The sequence below is a fragment of the Rissa tridactyla genome, chromosome 2 (assembly GCF_028500815.1).
Source record: "Rissa tridactyla isolate bRisTri1 chromosome 2, bRisTri1.patW.cur.20221130, whole genome shotgun sequence".
Classification (NCBI taxonomy): Eukaryota; Metazoa; Chordata; class Aves; order Charadriiformes; family Laridae; genus Rissa; species Rissa tridactyla.
In genome coordinates, this window is record NC_071467.1 from 129,102,651 (window position 1) to 129,124,431 (window position 21,781).

At 39.1% G+C, this 21,781-nt stretch overlaps 1 protein-coding gene across 2 annotated transcripts in view; it reads left to right on the plus strand.

Annotated features, from left to right (window-relative positions):
* The window catches only part of RFTN1 (raftlin, lipid raft linker 1), a 100,059-nt gene that overhangs the window by 39,366 nt on the left and 38,912 nt on the right, over nt 1-21,781 (plus strand). For both annotated transcript variants that reach the window (XM_054191255.1, XM_054191254.1), the window contains 2 exons: nt 1,249-1,435; nt 14,404-14,512. In XM_054191255.1, the coding sequence (XP_054047230.1) occupies nt 1,249-1,435; nt 14,404-14,512 (296 nt within the window). The remainder of the gene's footprint in view (nt 1-1,248; nt 1,436-14,403; nt 14,513-21,781) is intronic.

Below are 21,781 nucleotides of genomic sequence, written 5' to 3' on the forward strand. Positions count from 1 at the left end.
TTCATTATTCATAAAGGGTAGCCACACAGTTTGATGAAAAAAACAGTACAATGAAACCTTATTTTGCATAGCTGGTGTCTTTCATACGCACTGTTCTCCAGTGCTTTTTTTTTTTAATGAAGGCCTGCAAGGTGCTGGGAACCTCCATCGTGTTTCTCGCAACATCCCCTCCCTATTGGTTTCAGTGGGAGGGGAGAACATCCAGCACCTCACCACCCTGTATGCCCTAGCATGGCTAGGGATGAAATAATAAATACTCCCCAAGAGAGATGGAAATGAAGAGGCAAAAGTCAGGAAAGAAAGATGCCTTTTCCCATAAAATATGAAAAACATGTGAAGAATTACTGATGTAGGGACGAAGAGAATGGGAGGTTATTTTAGGTGATTTAAGGGATTTTCTTTTGAAACCCACAAGACTCCAAGGAAACAAGGGCAACTGCTGTACTGACTGCGGTATCTGTGTGTATGTTGGGTGTCTGACTGGAGTCAGCATCAGATGCTTCACAGGAAGGCATAAAACCCCACAGTAAGCAGATTGGGGAAGGGTTATTTTCATGCACGAGGTCTAATCCTCATCTTTAATATGTATAGGAATCATCTCCTATATGTATAGGTTTGTTTTAACCCTGAGGTGTAAGGCTTATGTCTGTTCTAAAAGGTTTCTCATCACTACAGGTATGCATTGCTCTTAGTGTTCCTGTTACCAATATACCTACAGAGTACTTTAGGCATGTTGGTAGATATTTGATCTCAGCAGCATTTCGCATCAGTGATCTCTTAGTCTGATAATACATCTTTTGTATAGATGAATGCTTCTGCTTATTGCTCTTGAATTTGACGTGTTTTACCTTTATTGAATATCCCCTTTCTCTTGTTTTATATATTTGACTCATGGCTTGCTCTCTTCAACTTGCATTGCTGTGATGACTATTATAACTTAGAATGCCTTTTGACCGACTGCCTTGTTTTTATTAAATCCTCCACTTCATCTCTTGCAGACCGTGTAGTGAATTTGGCATTTTAATGTGTATGACTTCTTGTTTATTTGCACCAGTCTCTTGTGTGATACAAGACCTTCTCCAAGACAGCCTGCTTAAAATCTGAAATACAAAACGGGCCTCAGGAAAGGTCAATTTTTGTGTTAATATTGTAGAGTACTGTGAAGCTTGCTTGACTCTGAAGAGCGTGGATTTTAAAAAACATGATAGTCCAGTGTAGGATTATTGACCGATTTCTTTTTGTTTCCAGCTGAGCTGCCAGGATCATCTGCAATCAAGCTCTCCTCCTTGCGTGATCTTCCAGCTCAGCTGCAAGAATTGTACCAGCAGGGCTTCGTCTTGGCTGCTGTCCACCCTTTCGTGCAACCAACTGATGAAAAAGAGAAATCTCCCCAGGAACAAATCTTCAGGGCTGTGCTTATCAAGAAAACAGAAAGGTAAAGCACTTCCAGTGAACTGGGATAAAAATAGACAATGTGATTTCCTGCTGGGTTTTGACCTACATCAGGAAATTATAGCAGAGTTTACTGTGCAAGACTTGTTTTTTTTTTAAATTTTTTTTTTTTTTTTGTGGGCTTGAATAGGCTTAACTTGTTCTTCGTGTTTACAATTCATCTGCAGTTTGGCAGACAACTCGGAGAATAACAACTTGAAATATGCTCTGTATTTTGGGATGTGTTGTCATGAGAGGCAAAGAAACAAGCCCTGTGCCTGACAATTTGCGAGGATGGTACTGTTGGTACCCTTTAAGAATTTATGAGATTAAATTAAGACAGAAGAAATATTTGCTTAGAAAAGGCATATTTTGTGTTTAGACAGTTAATACAATTAATTTGAGAACTGCCGTACTAATGCATACTTAAATTTATGTGTAGGCTTAAGGCCTTTCTGTCCTCTAAACAATACAAGTTCTTTTAATTTTTCAGTCAGTGCAAACTCCTTAAATAAAAAGATGACTCTCCTGCTTTGTTCGGTCTCTTAAAATGTATTAAGATTGTTTTACGTAATCAAAGTCTGAAGATGAATAAACAAACAGGAATACTGTTCTTTTGTGTTTTAATCTGATTTTTAAAAAAATCAATAGAACGTGCTGCTGAACAGCCCAGAAGAAAATTAAAATGTGAATATTTATCAACATATGTTTATGATTTTTAGTTAGTGGTTTAAAACATAATTTAACATTCTCTGACCACCCACAACTCAGCAGCTAGTGTGTTGTTGCAGCCATTCTGTGCAGTTCTCCCACGTTAGTTGCATTCCCCAGTCCACCCCTTCTTACAGTGACCCGTACTGAAGGCTGAGGGATAATTAAACCTCCGTTGGCCAATCCTAGTCCCTCTCTTCATGCTGATGCTTGAAGGAAAGGATGTAACTGTTCTGGGTACCTCTTTAAAACTAGAGTAAAACCACCATTCAATTTGTTACAGCCTGGTAATCAATCGGTCACAATTCAGACAGGGTAGGACTTCAGTCTGTGACCTAAGGAAAAAGTTTTGCATTTCCTTGGCAAATACATGTAGGCATTAGGTGTTGCAGGCAATTTTAGCTTCTAAAATAACTCTCAATTTACCTTGACTTGCTTTTAGTTTTATTAAGACAGAACTTCACACTGGCTTGCCTGATATTATTGTTTAAAGGGTTTCCAGTTTTATGGTCAAAACCTAAAATGTTTGGCTGGACTTCTTAAGTAATATTGGGCTGAGCTCGCCTCGTTTTGGGGCCTTACTTTCCCCGCCTACAAAATACCCTGCTGCAAATAATGAAAGTATTTACATGCATAAGTTTGCAATGTTAAGTAAGCGCTTAAGCACTTCTGCTGGATTGGGGCCCAAGGGTTCAGCATCTTCCAGGACTGAGTTGTGAAGGCTTGTCAGGGAAAAGCAGCATCCTTCTTGTCAGAGCGCTCAGTGTGTCGCTGCTGTCTCATACTGTATCCAGTAGTTTACATCTGTGCAGAATGGTTGTGAAAGAGTACAAAATCTTAATTGCCTACTCACTCACTTGGGTGCCAGTGTTTCACACACTTCAGACAGCTGTAAATGACTGTACAAAATTGAAGACAGTAGAGAGTCTTGAACCAATTATTTTTCCTTTTACATTCACACTCCATTTCTTTGCATTCCCTTATCTGTCATTTCTGACTGCCTAGGGAAGCGGAAGAGACTTGGTGCAGTAAGAAGAGAAAAACCAGACAAGTACCAGAAAGGGAAATGACATCAGTTTGGTGTTTCGTGTAGTTTAAATGTTCCTGAGTTTGGCTGAGAGTATGGGAGAAGCTGCTGCCAGAGTGTGTGGGTGCAACGACTGTTTGCTTTGCCAAGACCATTGGAGAGAGATGCGTGTTGCACAGATTTCAGATGACCATGGCCTGCATGGAGACCAGCTGTATTTGAACCATGAGTTTACCCTATTCCACTAACAGCTGGGGAGAAGAAATAAGTGACAGTAGGGGAAAAAAAGACATACTGTTAATTTTTTTAATTAACCTTTCTCATTATACTGTTGATGAAGAATAAATTATACTTTTTTTACTGAGGACTGTCAGGTCTGTGGCATCTGTAGGCTGTCTCTATATAAAGCAGCTGAACTCTTGGGTAGAAGTTAAGGTCCGCTTAGGATATTTGTTGATCAGAGGAGCGTTTATTTCTGTTGTAAGATTTTATGTGTATAAGTAGCCCAGCTACAGTTGTAGTATCACTAGTAACATCATTCATGCTCTGAAGTACAATGTGGTCCCCTGCTGTTTTCTGTAGTGGTGGTGCCAGTCGTTCATGGGGAGCCAAGGAGTCATAAAAAGCTGCGTACGCCGGTGTGGGGCCCACTCTCAGGCCTTCCGAGCACTTTCTACAAAACACCTGGGACTGTAGCTCCTTCCTTACTGCAGGTGTTTCAGTGGCTCTAACACTATGCGCTTCATCTGTCAGTCATCCGGCAGGTACCAGCTGTTTTTTCACCTTGCTGTTTTTGTTGCCTGAATGGAATAGAAATGAAATTGTTGTATTAGTGCCTTTTTGGTACAGTAATGTCAATCCTGTGTATACAGAGACAGAAATGAACATTTGAATTAGTCTTTAATCGGTGTTGCACCTTTATACGTCAGTTTTGTGTTTTAAAATGAATACTGTTGACTCACATTTTGAGTATACCATTTTGAAGGTATCCTAGCTATACTAGCTGCAGCAGATGATGTGCGTCAGGAACTACACGCTGCTGCTGAGATTCTCAGTGCCTTAATTTGTTCAAGGAGGAAATGGAAAAGGTAGTGCTTAGATGTGTTATGCATTAAAATTCATGGAAGAAGTACCTGTTAGTGTTATTCTTCCTATTTTGCCATTGTCCTGGAGTTTTAAAATACTTCATGTGAATTTGCAATGTCATTGTACATTTAAGGTGACTTTTAAAGTCACTACAATAGTTTTGTATTTAATCTGTGCTGGTATCTCTGTGGCTTAATTTTCTTAGCTATCTAATCAGTTCCAGTAAATAAGGAAGTAGGAGTCATTCCTACTCTACCACGTTTGAGGAAACGCATTTCTAACATATATGGAAGCTGTAAATATTGAAAAGCAAGGTTTATCCCTTGGAAATGTTAGGGAGAATATGAAAGTAAAGGACAGATTTTTTTATTTTTATTTTAAATCAAAAATACAATTGTTAGCACTGCAAAAAGCATCGTGTTCAATTAAAGTAAGTGAAGTAAATATAGGAGTGTTTAATTCTTTAGAGGCACTGGGCATGAAGGTGCTCTGCTACGTAGCTGAACGACTCTGCCATTGCTCTCATTAAATTTAATATAATAAATTTAAATATTTCTGGAGCACCTGATTGCATTGTGGACACTAACCAGTTAATTGGAAGCAGTTTGGAAGTCAAAGAGTCAGATAAAGAAATAACAACTTTAATGCTCCTGTCGATACTTTCTCTCTCTCTTTCTCTCTTTAAATTTCAGTGGACTTTATAATTAAAAAGCAGTTGACTGTTTACTGACTGCGTTGAGTTCTGTGATACTTGAGTTTCTTGGAGAAAGCGTCTCATAAAAAAAAAATATGCAAAGAAAAATCTTCAAGCCCAGGGTTTTTTAGGTGAATACGGGGAAGGCTTCAGGTGTGAAGTGTAGCCCCTGGACTGCGGGTTTCACACTGATTTACACCTGAAGACGAGAATCTCAGGAAAAGGTATTTATGGTGGTACCCTAGAAAGCGGGAACGTGTGACAGCGTATCTTTCCTGGCAAGGGGACAGGGGAAGGTCTGTGCATTTGGGAGGTTCTGGCTAGCCAAGATAAGGAGAGTAGCACGTATGTCACTTACGTTCCCCTGAGAAACAGAGATCGTTAGTTCTTCGTGTGTGTAATAACCTTTCTCTCTTTGCCCTTTTATTTCTATACTTGCTAGTTTTTAATATAACAATCTCTGTTTAGGTGTCTCGTGCACGTTACTATTTTGGACAGCTTGGGTCTGTTGCAGATAACCTGTTCCCTGCAAAGAAATCACAGAGTCAGCCCCTGAACAAAACTGTAAAAAAACCATAGCACAAAGCTGCTTTAATTTATTCGCAGCTGCCTGTAGTGTGACACCCCTGTCTGGTATCTTAAAGTTTCAAAATTCATGTCAATTAAAATGTTTTTATTTCCCTTTCTAAATACTGCGCACCAGAAAGCAAAGCTCCATTCTCTTCCACTAGGAAAGATACATGGTGCAGACTCATAAACTGTCTGCTTACAATAGTGTTTACATGTTTGCAGATGCTCCATTTATCCACAGTAGAGTGAAGCAGGGGATATAAATTGAATTCCAGAGGGGTCTTTCTCTCTGTGGTTCCATCTGTGTCTTAGGACATGCCCTTCTACAGGTTTTGCCTGCGATCAATAAAGCAATCATCAGGGAAACATTGCCATGTAGAAGTAGGCTAAGTAGTATGATTCAGAATTTTTTTTTTAGAGTAGACTTCTATGTTTACCTCAAACAACTTTGCAGCTGTTTTCCCTTTCTGTAAAATAATGAGGTGTCAGGTGTGCCAGTGATATACTTGATGAGATGATTCTGATTCTATTTCTATAATTTCCCTATATCCATTAATCCTGATGAAATGCAAACATTCATCACTTGGCCAAAAATAACTCTATTTATCTGCAAAGGAATTTGACAGACTGAGTTCAAAAGTTTAATAGTAAAACAGGATTTTTACAGTTTTTTTTTTTTGCTGGTATGCAATGTTAATTCCAAGTTATTTCAATTAATGGCGTCTTCTGAGATACAGCTAGATTTTTGTGTCCTCTGTGTCGTTTAAAGTCTGGATTTACAGAAAATACAGAAAATGGATTTATAGAAAGTCTGGATTTATAGAAGATGTAGCATGATGTGAATGCAAAAGACTGAAACGACTTAAACATGCATTGTGAAATGACTTAAACAAGGCAGTAGTTGTGTTATTTGTTTGATGCAGTTGCAGATTTGCATTTGCCGTTGTCAGGGTCCACTTGGTAATTGCTTAATTATGTTGACCAGGGGTTTCAGGCCGCCAAGTCAGGGGAAATCATGATTTTTCATACCTGAAAGACCAATTCTTTCACACTGTCTTTTTCCAGTCATACTAAACTCCCTTTTTAATAGTAGTGAACAGCTCTTTCCATGAAAGGAAGGAAAACTGTATTACACCAGGGAACTGATGAAGTATGAAAAGACGTAGTTGCTTTGGGAAGAAGCAGCAGCCTCTGGAAGTGTTATGCTTTGTGAGGTCTTGCTTTGGTCCTCTGGCATTTGGATTTGCACATTTGCCTTTTGAAGGCAAAGGAAAATGTTTGTAAAAACATCCAGATAATTCTTCAAGTTTCTGATTCTTAGCCGTTCGAGACACTTTCTAGCCCCAAAAAGCTTTTCTTCTCTTCAGGCTTTTTTGATAGGCACTTGAAACAGGGAGTTCTTGCTCTGACTTTGTGTAGAACTCAGTGGATAGAGCCTTGAGCCATGACTAGTGCCTCTGTCTGGCAAGCCTGTCTTTGAGTTTCTGTGGATATTATTTCATTTTCCATGTGAAAATTTTTCATGCCACATTTGACCTTCAGTGGCATATCACTGTGTAAAATATGCATAGTGGTCTCGAGCTTTCCTGGAGCACGCACTCTGCCACATCAGCTGCATCCACTGCTCTGACGTCATTTGCAAACTTGACAAGAGTTTGCAAATACCCCTCCGTGTCATCAATGAAGATGTTAAACATGACAGGCTCCATGTTGCAGACCCCTGGGTTGGGACTCCACTTGTCACTGGCCTCCAGACAGGGTGTCACCATTAACCATGGAACTAACTGGCTTTTACTCATCTGGTTTTCCAGACTGTAGTACCCTGACTTGGATACAAATAGCGTCGGAGCCAGTGCCAAACCTCTTGCTAAAATTGCCATTGAAGACAGTAACTGCCCTCCCTACACTTGTCCACAAATCCACTCATTTTAACATCAAAGACACTTGGGTTGGTCAAGTATGATTTACCCTTGCTACATCCATTCCCAGCATCCTTCTCTGTTACGGGCCCTGAAATGTGCTACAAAGGATCTCTGTAGAAATACAGGAATTCCAGTTGTAGGCATTTCAAAACAATACAGTCTGACAAAAAATACCAGTGATCTCCTCCAGTGCTCCTGTGCTTGCTTGAGTTGGGGAGAGCAGGTGCTTTGCATTGGTACAATATATTTTTAATTTAAATGTAAATGCATGAATGTGTGTGCATATATATAGCTATCTATTTGGTTTTCACGTAGGATTTGGGCTTGAAGATGGCAAATGTCTGACCTTGCATTCATGAGCATTAGGATCAAACACATTTTGTGTGCAAAAGCAGTGTGTGTTGTTGCTCTCAGCAGGCTGATTTCAGCTTGTGAAAAAATAATATTTATTCCATGGCCAAGAGTCAACAGATATATCTTCCTTTAGCTCAAGGGACAATGGCTTGAGTTTTTAAAGCCTGTTATTTGTTTCAAGTTCAAAGAAATACATATTTCCTCAAAACAACTTTCAACATTGACCCAAAATAAATGTTCTTTCATCTGTGTTCTCAAAATTATAAACACCGCATATTAAAGATGCCTATGTATCCATACATGCCCGAACTTTTCTTCAGAAGCTCTATATGCTGTCATCAAAAAAAGTTTATAGATTTTACTAACAAATAATATATATTCCAGTGATAAGGTTTCCTGTGGTAAAGAAAATGTGTAGCTAATAAAGCTAAAAGAGTCAATGTGGGTTAGAGTTGAGGTTGTTACAATACAATATATACCTGCTTTTATTTTTATGAAAAATGGTGTGCTTGTTGGGTGGGCATCATAAAACCTGGAATTATACAGGTAGCAACTGCTCATGTTAATCACTTTGATGCGGTTTTATTTTTTTGTAATGTAGATCGGTCTGTTATAAATGTACAGTTATATTTTGGACTGTAGAGCTGTTCCTATGTAGTGGAAAATCTCAAAACAGCACTTAGATTCCTAGCAGTGTCTTAATCAAATAGTCATTTGAGATTGTCTGCACTGCTTATGAGTGTGCTTTTGGCTTTCCGAATTCGTGGGCATGGAGAACTTCAGGAAGATTAGGACCAAATGTTGGCTCCCTCATTTCCTTCTTGTATCTGAAAAGGAGTGGAAATCCAGTTTGTAACAGACACCAAGTTGTCAGCTTTAGTAGTTACTGTGTAAGTTACTGGTACTCTGCAGCTGGTTATGGTTTATCTACCATGAAATGGCACTTAACTGCAAACAGCTGTGCAGGAAATGACAGCCTACTGAAACAACCATTGTAAAATATTTTTGGCCAGTGAACTTCCAATTATAAGTGAAAATCTTATTTATTCTATGCATTTTCTTCTTCTTTAGTGGCACTAGAGGTCCTATTTAGGATTCAAGACGCCACTCCTTTTAAATCTGTGGTCCTCAGCCTTTTCCGTATCAGTAACAGTTGAGGGTACCCTCTGTCCCCGGCCTCGATGTGCCCGCAAATGCCATCCCTCTGCACAGCACCACGTACACTGAAATTCTCTCTGTGCTCTTTGCCACCTTCTGGTTAACATTGTCCATGGTGGTCACCAAGGGTACCTACAGTGACAGAAAAATTCTGCTTTGGGAAAATCGATAAAAGAACGATGAGATATAACAAAGGAAGAAAAACAAATGAAAGCCCAGGGTGTATAAGATGCAGTGAAAATTTCTGTTGGTCTCCACAGTTAACCAGTGGTTATCCTCTCCGGGGGTGGTGGGCAGGAGATGGCCTTTCCCCACTGCAGGCAAAGCGATGGCATTGTTTGCATTGTCCCTTTTGTTCCCTCTCAGGTATCACAAAGCTGTTAGAGAGAGTACAGGGCGTTGTAATGATCCAGGGTGTACCAGCTTCTCTGGTTCATCTTAGCTGCCAAGCAGAGCACAGCATTACTGTATCCAGGTGTTCTTTTTTCAGGACTGTGCCATTTTTAATTAACCCAGGGATTTTTTGTTAGAGGAGCAAAGGTAATTAAAAAAACTCGAATGTTTGCGGACAATGAAGGAAGGAAGATTCAGTTTTCCAACCTGGGAGAAGGAAGAGAAGAGGAAGAAACTGATGACTGTACATCCAGAAGAAAAGGAAGATCTTCCAAACTGTAGGGGCTTACACGTTTTTTTTACTAAACTGATCTCAGCATTTCTCTTTCACTTTCTGTTGAGAAATATTTTATGGTGGGAAAGTGGAAATTAACTTCACTTAAAACCATTGCTCTAATTTTAAAATATTTTACAGATTGGACTCTGAGTAACTTCCTGTGCTGTAAAAATGATAAGAGACTCCAGAGTATGGATTACTGGGTTGTTTCTCAAATGATTGATATCAGTCCTTTTCCAGAAGAGAACAGGGGGATGGAAGTGCAGGAACAGAATCACAGAATCTTCATGGTTGGAAAGGACCCTTAAGATCATCGAGTCCAACCAAACAACCTACAATCTCTGCCACTAGAGCATGCCCTGAAGTGCCATATCTAGACGTTTCTTAAATACCTCTAGGGACGGTGACTCAACCACCTCCCTGGGCAGGCTGTTCCAGTGCCTGACCACTCTTCCAGTAAAGTAATTCTTCCTAATATCTAATCTAAACCTCCCCTGCCGCAACTTCAGACCATTTCCTCCGCTCCTGTCATTATTCACCTTGGAGAAGAGGCCAACACCCACCTCTCTACAACCTCCGTTCAGGTAGTTGTAGAGGGCAATGAGGTCTCCCCTCAGCCTCCTCTTCTCCAAGCTAAACATGCCCAGCTCCCTCAGCCTCTCCTCATGTGACCTGGTCTCCAGACCCCTCACCAGCCTGGTAGCTCTCCTCTGGACACGCTCCAGCACCTCAATGTCCCTCTTGTACAGAGGGGCCCAGAACTGAACACAGCACTCGAGGTGAGGCCTCACCAGCGCCGAGTACAGAGGCACGATCACTTCCCTGGTCCTGCTGGCCACGCTGTTCCTGATACAAGCCAGAGTGCTGTTGGCCTTCTTGGCCACCTGGGCACACTGCTGGCTCATGTTAAGCTGGCCGTCCACCAGCACCCCCAGGTCCTTTTCTGCCAGGCAGCTCTCCAGCCACTCTTCCCCAGGCCTGTAGCGTTGCTTGGGGTTGTTGTGACTGAAATGCAGGGACCGGCACTTGGCCTTATTAAACCTCATACAGTTGGCCTTGGCCCATCAATCCAGCCTGTGCAGGTCCCTCTGTAGAGCCTTCCTACCCTCAAGCAGATCAACACTCCCACCTAGTTTGGTGTCGTCTGCAAACTTACTGAGGGTGCATTCAATCCCCTCATCCAGATCATCGACAAAGATATTAAATAAAACTGGCCCCAAAACTGAGCCCTGAGGGACACCACTGGTGACCAGCCGCCAAGAAGATTTCAGGACTGAAGTCTGGAGACCTGAGCTCTGCTTTTGGCTTTTCCTTGGACTTCTGTGATCTTGATAGATTTGCGTCTTTTGGGGGTCTTAATTCATAGTCTCTAATGAAGGTGGTCCTAAAAGTAGTCCCATTAAATAAATAAAACAAAAAATATAATAATTTCTGTTCAGTATAGAATTTACCTGTACCTATATTTAGCTACTTCTGTACAGCTATACTCTTTGAGTATAATAATATTCAAAGAGTTTAATGAGAGACTTCTAAGATATTTATGAAATACTTTGTGATTAATTTATGAAATGCATTGTTTATTTTATAGAAGCTGGAAATAATTTCTTGCCCACCTGGATTTGCTCAGAAAATTATTTTCGTGGTCTGTAAAATCCACAACTCTTTGTTCTTATGTGAGAAGCTATGGCTTTTGTTTTGTTTGTTTTTGACAGAAGAATAGACTCTTAAATGTTTCCTAAAAAGGTGAAAATTACCCGTGTAGACAAAGACTTGGCTTTAACATATACGGATATATTTTACTTGAAAGCATGGAAAAATACTTTTTGGTAATACAGAGTTCTTCTGTTGGAAGATTTTAACTTAAGATTTTATGGCCTTTAGCAGGATCTGTTATGTGTGTTCTGTGAAATAATGTTCCTAACAGAGTGCAGTGGTATTTGATGCAATTTCTTTTATGAGCTCTAGTGCAGAGGTAGCTCTGAGACTCTTAGAGGAAGAATTCACTGTCTCCTGTTTGCTTAAATATTTACAAGCAGCAAGTGTATTTCAAAGTACTTGTTAAAGGAGGAAAAATAAACAGGTCATTTTAAGCAGTTGCAGTAAGAATCACTATATTTTTATGGATATAATCTGTACCTCAGATAACTCATACTGCTTTCAAAGAAGTTGGAAGTAAGTCCTCTAAAAACGGCACAAAATCAGAGTCCAGGGAGCTGTTGAGGGGGAGGAGAGGAATTAGGAGAAAGTCGTTCAAGGGCAAACTTCCCTCTTCCTTACACCTGTGTATAAAACTCAGCAATATAGGTTGAAAAGAACTTGTTTTTACAAGTAGCTAGTGGGTTTAAACATGAAAATACACTCTATCTCATTCTTTCGGAGCAATTAGAATAGTAAGTTTTTATGTTTGTCACAGCAAATATTTACAGCAGCGCCGCAGTTTGCATGGAGACCTGATCACTACGGAAGAACAAGCCTTGGTGAAAGAGTGGTCACAGAAATAGCATGGCACATACTTCATTTCTGGGATTTGATATCTTAACTTTGAATTTGAGCCGTATGATTTCAAAGTCTCCAGGCTGGGAATATGGCTGGAAGGGGGCTGTGATGAATGCAGTGGGTTTTCCAGTGAGGGAACTGGAAGAGGTGTTTTGATGCTCACGTTTGTAGAGGCTTAGTGTTGTCCCCCCAAAATGGGTCTGGTTTTCTAAACAGGCTTTGTTTCCTTGCTGCCTGGTCCTGGTAACCCACTTGTGGTTTGTAATTAAACAACAAGCAAAGCACTGGAGAATTGTGTTTGCTCCATTTGATGTGGTATGGACCTTGCATTGCAATATCAAGCAATATCAAGTGGCAGTTTTGATGGTTTATTGATTGCTAGAGCATTAGAGGGCCCTAGCTCCTACTTGTTTCTATCTGGCTAGATAACATCAGGGCTACATTTCCGGTTATTCATATTCAGATTTTAGAAAAAAAATATAAGTATAGTAATAAATACTATAGCAGAGAGACTTTCTTAAGTTTATTTTTATGTTCTTGAATTCATTGAGTTCACCTGTGGTGGAAAATAGAATAGATTATCTTACCTAGGACTTTACCTAGAACAGCAAAAATGGTTGTCCGCAGTTCATGGGTTGTCCCTCACAAAATGATTTATTTTTTTTTCCTGAGAAAGTTGTTCTTTACTGCTTAAATTAATTTCTGTACAACTGTTATAGAGGAGTAGAGGGTAGACCGCTTTTAGTCCCCCAGCAGTGATTTCTGTAAATCCTATAAAGATGTTTGAAGAGTTTCCATGGACACTAACGCTTTGTTAAGATTTTTGTCCAGAACCAAGAGCAAAATGGGACCACAAGTTATGAGAAGAACCTAGTAAGGAGGGAAAAAACAAATATGGAAAGGACTTCAGTGTTCCCAAACAATTTACAGTCTGAAGCCGCCTGTCCCACATGTGACATAAGAGAAATGAAGTGAGAGTATAGCCCGTGTGAAAGTACAAAATACAACGTCGTGTGATACTTCAGAAAATTTCTGCAGTATTGCCTAGGAAACACACTGCCAGTTTGCAGTCGGCAGCCTACGCATCTCATGGCTCTGAGTAAATGTGAGCGTCTCGGGAAAGCCCCTGGGACCATCTGTAGCTGAAGCGTGCTTTACTTGTGTCACTATCTCAGTCCCCAGAACAGGGCTTTTACACTGACTTGCTTTGGTAAGCCTGCAAAGCCCTTGTTTTGTTGTTTGCTGTTTCCTCAGCACTCTGCATTCAAACTTCTGCACATTTCTTTCTGTCCTGTAGGTACCCAGCGCATCAAGTGACTGCTGGCCAGGGTTAGTTCTTTACTTCAAACTAGATCTTTTCATTCTGCATATAGGATGTTAAGATCACTACTTTGTTTCTAATCCCATGAGTTAATAAGGCTAGCTTTTCTGTTTGTACATTCCTCCGTGTGTTCTCTTAAAGAACTGATAAAACAAATGATTCTCTAGATTACCTCTATCGATTAGGCTTATCAGTTTCCATTCACAGGAGTCCAGAGGAGATGAAAACTGCCTTCAGTAGCACTGCTTTGCAGTGCACGCCTACGGACTGTTTCTCAAGATCATTCGGGATAACTTCCAAACTTTCCCTTGGCATATTTTGACCAATATCATGTTTCCACAGCACTAGTTTGTTCAGCAATGTATGTGTCAAATGCCATACACTTTGAATTATTTTAAGAGATAGTTTCTTCTGAAAGAGAAGGGGATTCACACATAGCTTTAAGTTTCTCAACAGCAAAGCATAAGGTAAAACTGAAGGATAGACTACTTTGATTAGTCCCTGATTTTTAAATGTTGACTTAGAATGGTGGTAGATAAGAGAAGGGATTCCTTTAATTACTGTCTGTGAAACACTTCGGGCTGCCCTGTGGGGCTCAGAGCATCTGTCATCCCATTGCATTGGAACCTGCTTTCTGCATATTCTGAGTTACATCACTTGTGCATCTCCTTGGCGTTGGTCATAGATGCCAGGCTGACAGAGCGTTTCTTGGACAGATAAAGAAATTTGGAAGACCCTGAGGCACTCCACCATCCACAGTCATTGGTTTAATTCCCTTCCCTAGCAAGTACGTGAGACACTGTAGTTGCCGCTTGTCAGAACTGTGTTGAGCTCAATGGAGTGAATGTGCTGGAACTGAAGTTTTGTCTGAAGGTTAGCTCTCCGTAGGAAATATTTATAAAGGGGATGTTTGGGTATCCAGTATTAAGACCAGAAACTGATTCTTTTTTTCTATCTCTTTAGGTCTCCAAAAGGTGATGTCCGTAGTGAAGGATATGTCTTGGAGGTAGAGTGCTGCTCCTATTTAAACCAACTTTCAGACAAAAAGGAGATACCTGATTTTATTAAGAAAGTGAGTAAAAAAAAAAAAAGGCAAAAACCAAAACACGCTATGCTTTTATTTGCACTATAATTACTGCTTCTAGTTCTGTCAGACAACAGGAATATGTGTACATTTTGTGCAATTTAAACACTGCACTAGAATTTGGTTTTTTGTAATTTTGATTATCTTAAGGGCAATTATACTTCTTGAGAGAAGCAAGTTTGACCATATTACGATGAGAAAATGATTTGTAGTGTCACAGGAGAGTGCCCTCTCACAGATTATATCAACTAAGTTACAAATGTAGAAGACAATCCCATAACGGTATAAATATTTGAAGTTGAAACAATATAGGTGATTTCCATTTTAACATCAAAATATCCCATTGGATAGTACTGTAGCTAAAAGACCTATTAACTCCTGGAATCCCCCAGATTATTTACATTTTGTTTCAGTATCACATGATGTTAGCAGTTGGAGAATGGTACTTGTAACCTAGATACCTTTGTCATCCAGAATAGTGTTGCTTTCACTAAACTTTTACACATACTGGGGAATTTGAAAAGAACCCTGCAATTCTTTATTGTTGCTTTCTTTTTCAAATTATTTTTGATGCTGTAATATTCTGCCAGACTGGAAATTAGCAGGTTATGTCCATTTTAGTGAAGACAGATTCATTGTGCATGTTTCAAATTTTGCAGCATCTGTTGTGTCCTATTGCGTGTTATAAAAACTAGCACTAAATGCTATATTTACTTAGCCACATGGTACAGGACCAGCCTGAGTAGGCACACTCTCCTAGCTTTAATCCATCTTGCAGTGATGATAGCTAAGAAAATTTTGTAGAACAAATTTCAGCACAGGCTGTATTAGCTTGACAGACTGCACTCGTGTTCAGTCTTTCCTTTTTACTATGAATTGTAAAAACCGGATTAAAAGTACTGCAGCTATGAGTATCTGATCATCATCATCAGACTTAAAGATATATAGATTTTGGTATCAGAACAAACTGAACTTTTCTGAACGCTTACTAATATTCCAAAGTTTGAGTCCGAATTTCGTTTCAGGGTTTATTGTGGTATTGCACTTTTATTCTGGCACTATCTTCGATTATGTCAATGTATTCACACTTAGGCAAAACTGGTGTAGTTCTTGTGTACCAGTTCCAACATGTTTTATTTTGTTCTTCAGTTCTTTGAGTCAGACTAGGAATACAGACTTATCTGTCACAACTGGTAGCAAAATTTTATATCACGGCAACAGAAAATTTCTTTGTATTTGTAACTTCAGAAACAGTATGGCTAACATGAAAACAAAATGACAATCCAGGAGTCAGCTTATTTCCATAAATATCCAATTCTGAGACTCTTTAGAATGCTTTTCTAGACATGGAGGTGTTTCTGTTGGTAGAAGCTATTTGATTATGGGGTTATGAAGATGCCTTTTTGAAATAGAATCATTTAAATTTTAATAGCTAAAATGTATATTTACTGTTTCTCTGTGGCTGAGTATGTCGCTCATCCTCAGATGTTATTTGATGTAGAGAAATTTGAAGTTCTTTGAAGCTGTTGCTGTCAAGTGTGTGCTGTGTCTATATCTGATTAAACGCATTATGAAAGTCTCAACACTTTTATATAAATCTTAACTCATGAAACAGGACTTGTTTTGGGAGTAGGAATTAATTGTCATATTAACTAATTTGTTTGAGCAACAAAAATGTCCATTACTTTTAAGGGCATATAAAACAGATATTTACAAACAAAATAAATGAAAAATAAAGGATGTTCTTCAAAGAAAGTAGTAACAAAAACCTTTTAGAGAGGGCAATTGCTTGCTTTCAAAAAAGAACAACCCTGGAATTCCTCGAACTGTGGAATACAATTGAAGTTAATAGAGTGTTGTAATTGAATAGGCAAATCCTTGATCGCAGAGCTTTTCGTAACAGAGGCTTTTAGCACAGGTTTACAATCTTACTGCATTGCAAATTACTAAATTTTTTTAAAAAGATACCAAATAGAGTAGCCATATTTTCAAAACAAAATAACAAGTCAAAATTTTCTCCAGCTGTGAATTCACTAGAAAAAATTCCTCTACCCTGAGAAAATTAATTTTATTAATTTCATCATGCACTACTGAGGGATTATTGTTTACATGGAGTTTGAACAAGGATGTGATTTTAATAACTTCTTTTCTCAATTGACTTTTTATTGCATTGAAAATGTATGTCATGTTGAATATTAACTGCTAGGTCCCGGCAAACACAAATCAATTTTGCAGTGGTATACAGCATAGGTAGTACCTTTTTTCTTCTTCTGTAACTCCATATAAGTGTTTAAGAGTAATGAAGTAGAAACAAGAAAGTTATTTCACCTGGAGAATGCTTCTCGCCTCAGTACAGTGTTGACTATAAAACATTTAAGAAATGCCAAAGGCAGCTCTCTGGTCCAACCTGTGTTCTGTTGCTGAGATCCTCCTGCGCTCTGGGACTCTGTCCGTGTTCTCTAGTCTCTCCTGTACATTTTTGCCAACACTGTGGTTTCCAACCATGGTAAGAGCCATGGGAGGCAGGACACAGTTGAGTATTGGGGACGTAATGTTGCATGAGGTACACACCTTAAAATCATGTTGACATCACTACATTCTGTTTGTTCTTTCGTATCAGTGTGGATCTAGTGCAGATCAACGTGCCCTAGAGAGCTCAAACAGTCCCATGATGTCTTTGTCATTTAATTTCCGGGTAATGAAAGAAGTAACTTAACTGTTGTGTATGTACTTTACTCCTGTGTTGGTATTAGCACTCCTGTCTAGCTCTCAGGCAAAACAGAGATTAAAGCCTTGCTCGTCTGCTTTTTAATGAGCAAAGCTAACTTCTGATTGCTGTGGCTCAGATCATTCTGAAGTTCTCGCAAGATGTTACTTCTAAGATACTGTATTTTGTAATACTTTGACTTGTGTCTCATGTAAAATAGGGTAGCCTTTAATTGCTTCCTTAGTTGCTCTTTATTTCTGTGTATCTTGTTATCATTTTTTTCATCTGAGAGTGTTCTCCTGAATCTGCTGAGACAAGTAAGGGAAGGAGAAGTTAGGCTGACATCCCAAGAAAAGAGTTATTTTGAATACGCAGTCATGTATGAATGCCAAATATGTTTCTCATGACCTTTGTTTTCCACATCAATCTAAGTTACATGCTCTAGAAGAACTGTAAGGGGCAAAAGGTTTTGCTCCTGTGTTCACATCTTTGCGGTGTTGGTGGAAGGTTAGCAAATGGAGGGTAGTTTCTTTACCATTTCTTCCCAGTTCTGACTTTTCAAAATTTAGGAAGGGAATCTTTGTATCCTTGGTTGCTTGCTTAATAATGCTCTGTCAGAAGGAAATTCATGTACGTTAAATTTTTTTTTGAGTCTGACCCAATTGCAGAGTTCATATTTCTTGTCCCTGTGGGCTCGTTATCCTTCCCTAGGGAAGTATGATAAGCACAGAAAAGCGTAGTTTAAAAATGCTACAGCTTAACTGAAATCCAAATGCAGACATCTTCCTTTTGTGTTTTTGACTAGATGAGGACCTCTCCCTGATGGTCTGTCCTTACTTGACTCAGAAATTAGGCTAATTTCTTCCAGCAAACCTAAGGCCATCCAGATGAATAATTGGTTTTACATTTTCAGAGGTGGACCAGTTAAGCTTGGAACACAACTGCCATCTTGAAACACCTGTGTAATGCTTATCTTGCAGCAAAATCTGCCGAATAAGACAGTGTCGGATCTTCTCATTGCCATTCCCTCTGTTCACAGCCTTGGTGAACTTCAGAGAGTATATAAATGCCATCACCAGCACTAGCTCAAAAGCTACTAGTAACACTCCCTTAAGTGGTCCTCTGAACAACTTCTGTAGTCCCGAGTACCCTAGAAATAATCTTGACTCCTGCAAATGTAGTGACTTTTTTATTGACATTTATTTTCTAGTAATAGCGTTGCTGAGCCAAGGAAGTGATGGTACCTCTCAGAGTTGAGCAAGTGGGACCCCAGGGAAGAATATGCCAACAAAACACATTGCAAGGACACTGCCACCCTCGTACATGTTCTAGAGTTGACATCTGAAACAGTGACCACCAGTTCTCCCCGGTACAAAAGCAATTTGTGTAGGGAATTGGACTTTTGAAAGAAAGGCCATACAATACTAACACTTCTATGAAGACCTCTCATCCTACATTGCTGAAAGATCTAACAAATTTGAGCCCTCTTGAGCCCTTGGAGTATATGGTATTAACTGGTATTTACTGGAATTTTTCTAAATGTCTTTTAAAAAAGAAAATGTTATCAAGAGTAGAACTGGTATGAGGAATTAGTATGTTTCAAGTGTTAGTTTATACACTGGAAAGTAATACACATTACTACCAACTAGTTTAAACTGTAGCTGAACTTATGAGTGTACTCCTGAAAGGTGAGACATTTCTTGGAGGGGTTCGATGCCCCTGCCCGTTATTTGCCCTCACTCCTTTGGAGGGAGCAGCAGGCAGGAGACTGGCTGAGCAGTTGGGTAAGGAACTGCTACACACCCCAAAGGACCACAGGTCAGTCTCACTGCATGTTTCTCCGTATCGATGCTTTTATCAAACTACCGAGATGCTTCTTTCCCTGCTCTCTTGTTTTTAGCCTCCATTCACCTGTGGCTGTTTCGGTGCTGTCAAGATAACCGCTATCTTAGTTCACGCACATCGTTTTCTGGAGAGTCATCTGTGTTATGGCACTAATTGGTGAAGAATTTTTGTATTAGTATTGCTGTTAAAAGGCAGCCGAATTCTCCTGCTTCTTTTAAGGTGCTAGGTAGAAGCAAGGTTGGAGTATTTAGGAGGACTTCTGTTTCTCCTATAAAATAAAAACTGAATGCCTATATGAATTCTCAAAAACTTTTTAAACCTTTTCCATAGATTTTCCTAGTCAAGGGAGTGATTCAGCCCAGACTTGGCTCTTCACTTATTTCCTACATATTTTTTGACATTTGTCTTACATGATCAAAACAAGGGACTTCACATATCCATATAGTGTATGAAAGTGATATTAAATGATTTTGAACTCTCAACGTCGGCGTTTTAAAACTCTCTTCAGCACCTACCTATGAAATGGCAAGAAGATGTGGCAGCTGAGAAAGTGTCATAGGACAGATTTGTCCATAATAATATGTTCTTTTTCTGTTTATAATTATTTGTGTTTGTAACACTGTAACAGGCAAATTCGAAGACAGAAGTCTGCAGTTTCCTAGAAAAAATGAATGTGAAAATTGCTAATCTTGTAATTATTTTTACTTCTACTTACAATCGCTAAGAAAAACACTGTTTTTTATATAGCTGTTCCAGTATTTCTCACATTCTTGTCTGTCATTTCTTCAGCTCTTAATCTTTGCATTGAGATTTCTTTTTTAGAATGAACAGAGATGCACTTACACGTTCTGAAGAGCACTAGACTGTTGGTGGATTTCTTGACTCTCTTGCTGCAGTCTTACAAGGATCTCTTGTGTGAAGTCTCTGATTGCTCTGTTGGTGCCAGGGCTCCTTGGATCGTTACTGTAAACCTTATTCTTTACTTTAGATATGTTTAGCTGGCCTGTTCAGAAATTTCCTGTAGGGTATAAAGTCAGAGCAGGTGGCAGTAAAAGATAGAAGAGGGGAAAAATTGAGAATTGAGTCTTTAATATTGCTCAGAGGATCGTTCTTCAAATGAATAAGCAGTTCAAATTTACTTCTGTGGCTAGAAAATGACCCCTCTAGAGTACTGTTTATTACCTAAGATTACTATCTAGATGTGATCTCAACCTCTTCTAAAATAATTTCCATCCTTAAAACAAACCAAAAAATCCCACCCCAAAACCTTCACTCTCCAGGGTATTTGCAAAAGAACAATACAACATTTATTTCTTTAGCGCATTGTAATGAAAACCATTGCTGAGCACTTAGCCGACCGCTTTGTTTTCTGCATGTTTGCAGTGCAAACAGAGCGCCTATTTTATTTTGAAGTATTTGGATCTTAGAAGTAGATATGGTCATGAAGTTGAAGTTGAAACTCCACATCAATAGTTCTGCTCTTTGTGATCTGCTGTGATAATATTTATTAAAGTGCATTTTGTTAACATTTTGTAAGTGTATATATAACAAGAGACGGTAAAAAATAGCATATACTGTATTTTAAACAGCCTGGTGTGAAGGGAAACATCTGTTCCTGGTTAAGCTTCTTTCAACTTGTGTTCTTTAGACTAAGCCCTGTAAGAGTGGTGTTGATATATATCTTCCATGAACGTTGCAAAACTATTTTCAGGACTCTCCCAGGAGCCTGGTTGTGCTTTTATAATCCTTTGCCCCCAGCAGCTTTCAGAGTCATCCCCTTGACCAAGATAAAAATAGATGTTATAAAGTATGTAGTTGATGTTTTTAATGATCCCACTTCTGTCTGGTGGGAAAAATAACTTTTTTTAAAAATAACAATAAAGATGATAATATTTTATACTGTGCTAAAATAAAATATGGGCAAATTTTTCAAATTGTAATTTTGGCTACGAGTAACAGATGGCTTGATGAAACAATGCGATTCTAAAGAAACACTCTTTGGTTTATATAAAGATAAAAGAAAACGTTCCCTGTAAACTAAATGTAAAGTCTGTAACTTGTATTGTAGTTGTATCCTGAATTCTTAATTTTTAAAATATTCCTGTTCTCCTGAACCTTTTAGGTTTTTGTTTTAGTTGCTTAGGACAGAGATGGACTAAACCTGTGTGCCAGTTTTGAATCACATTAGTGCTAGTTGATCACAAATAAGCAACTGTTTTCTCATGTTCTACAAAGAATACTGAATTATGTTCATCCGGCTAAAACGTCTGTTAGATACAATACGCAACCATCCATCTCTATAAATCTTTATTTTCTCCTTGCTTATGTTCACCCATTGGTGTAGGAGTTTCTCTCAAAAGATTCATGCACAAGACGTGGCCTGTGTTTTGAAAATGTCTGTTCTGTAGAGCAAGCGCTTGGGACAGAGTTTCTACAGACTTTTTTTTGACAACATGTATAGAGTATTTGAGTTGAATGAGCATAGCTGGCTGCTTCATAGCAGTTTATCCCAGGTCTTAAAACAATTTTTAGGGAATAAATCTTAAATGACATGGTTAAATTCAGGATTTCTTTTCAGAGTTTAGGGCAAGGATGGGAGGACACAGGTATGTTACATGGCTTTTGGGCAGGTGCCACAGTCACTGAATCTTTGTAGCCTGTATCCAGCAATGTTTGCCCTTTGCCAGCTCTGTGAAGGAACAGAT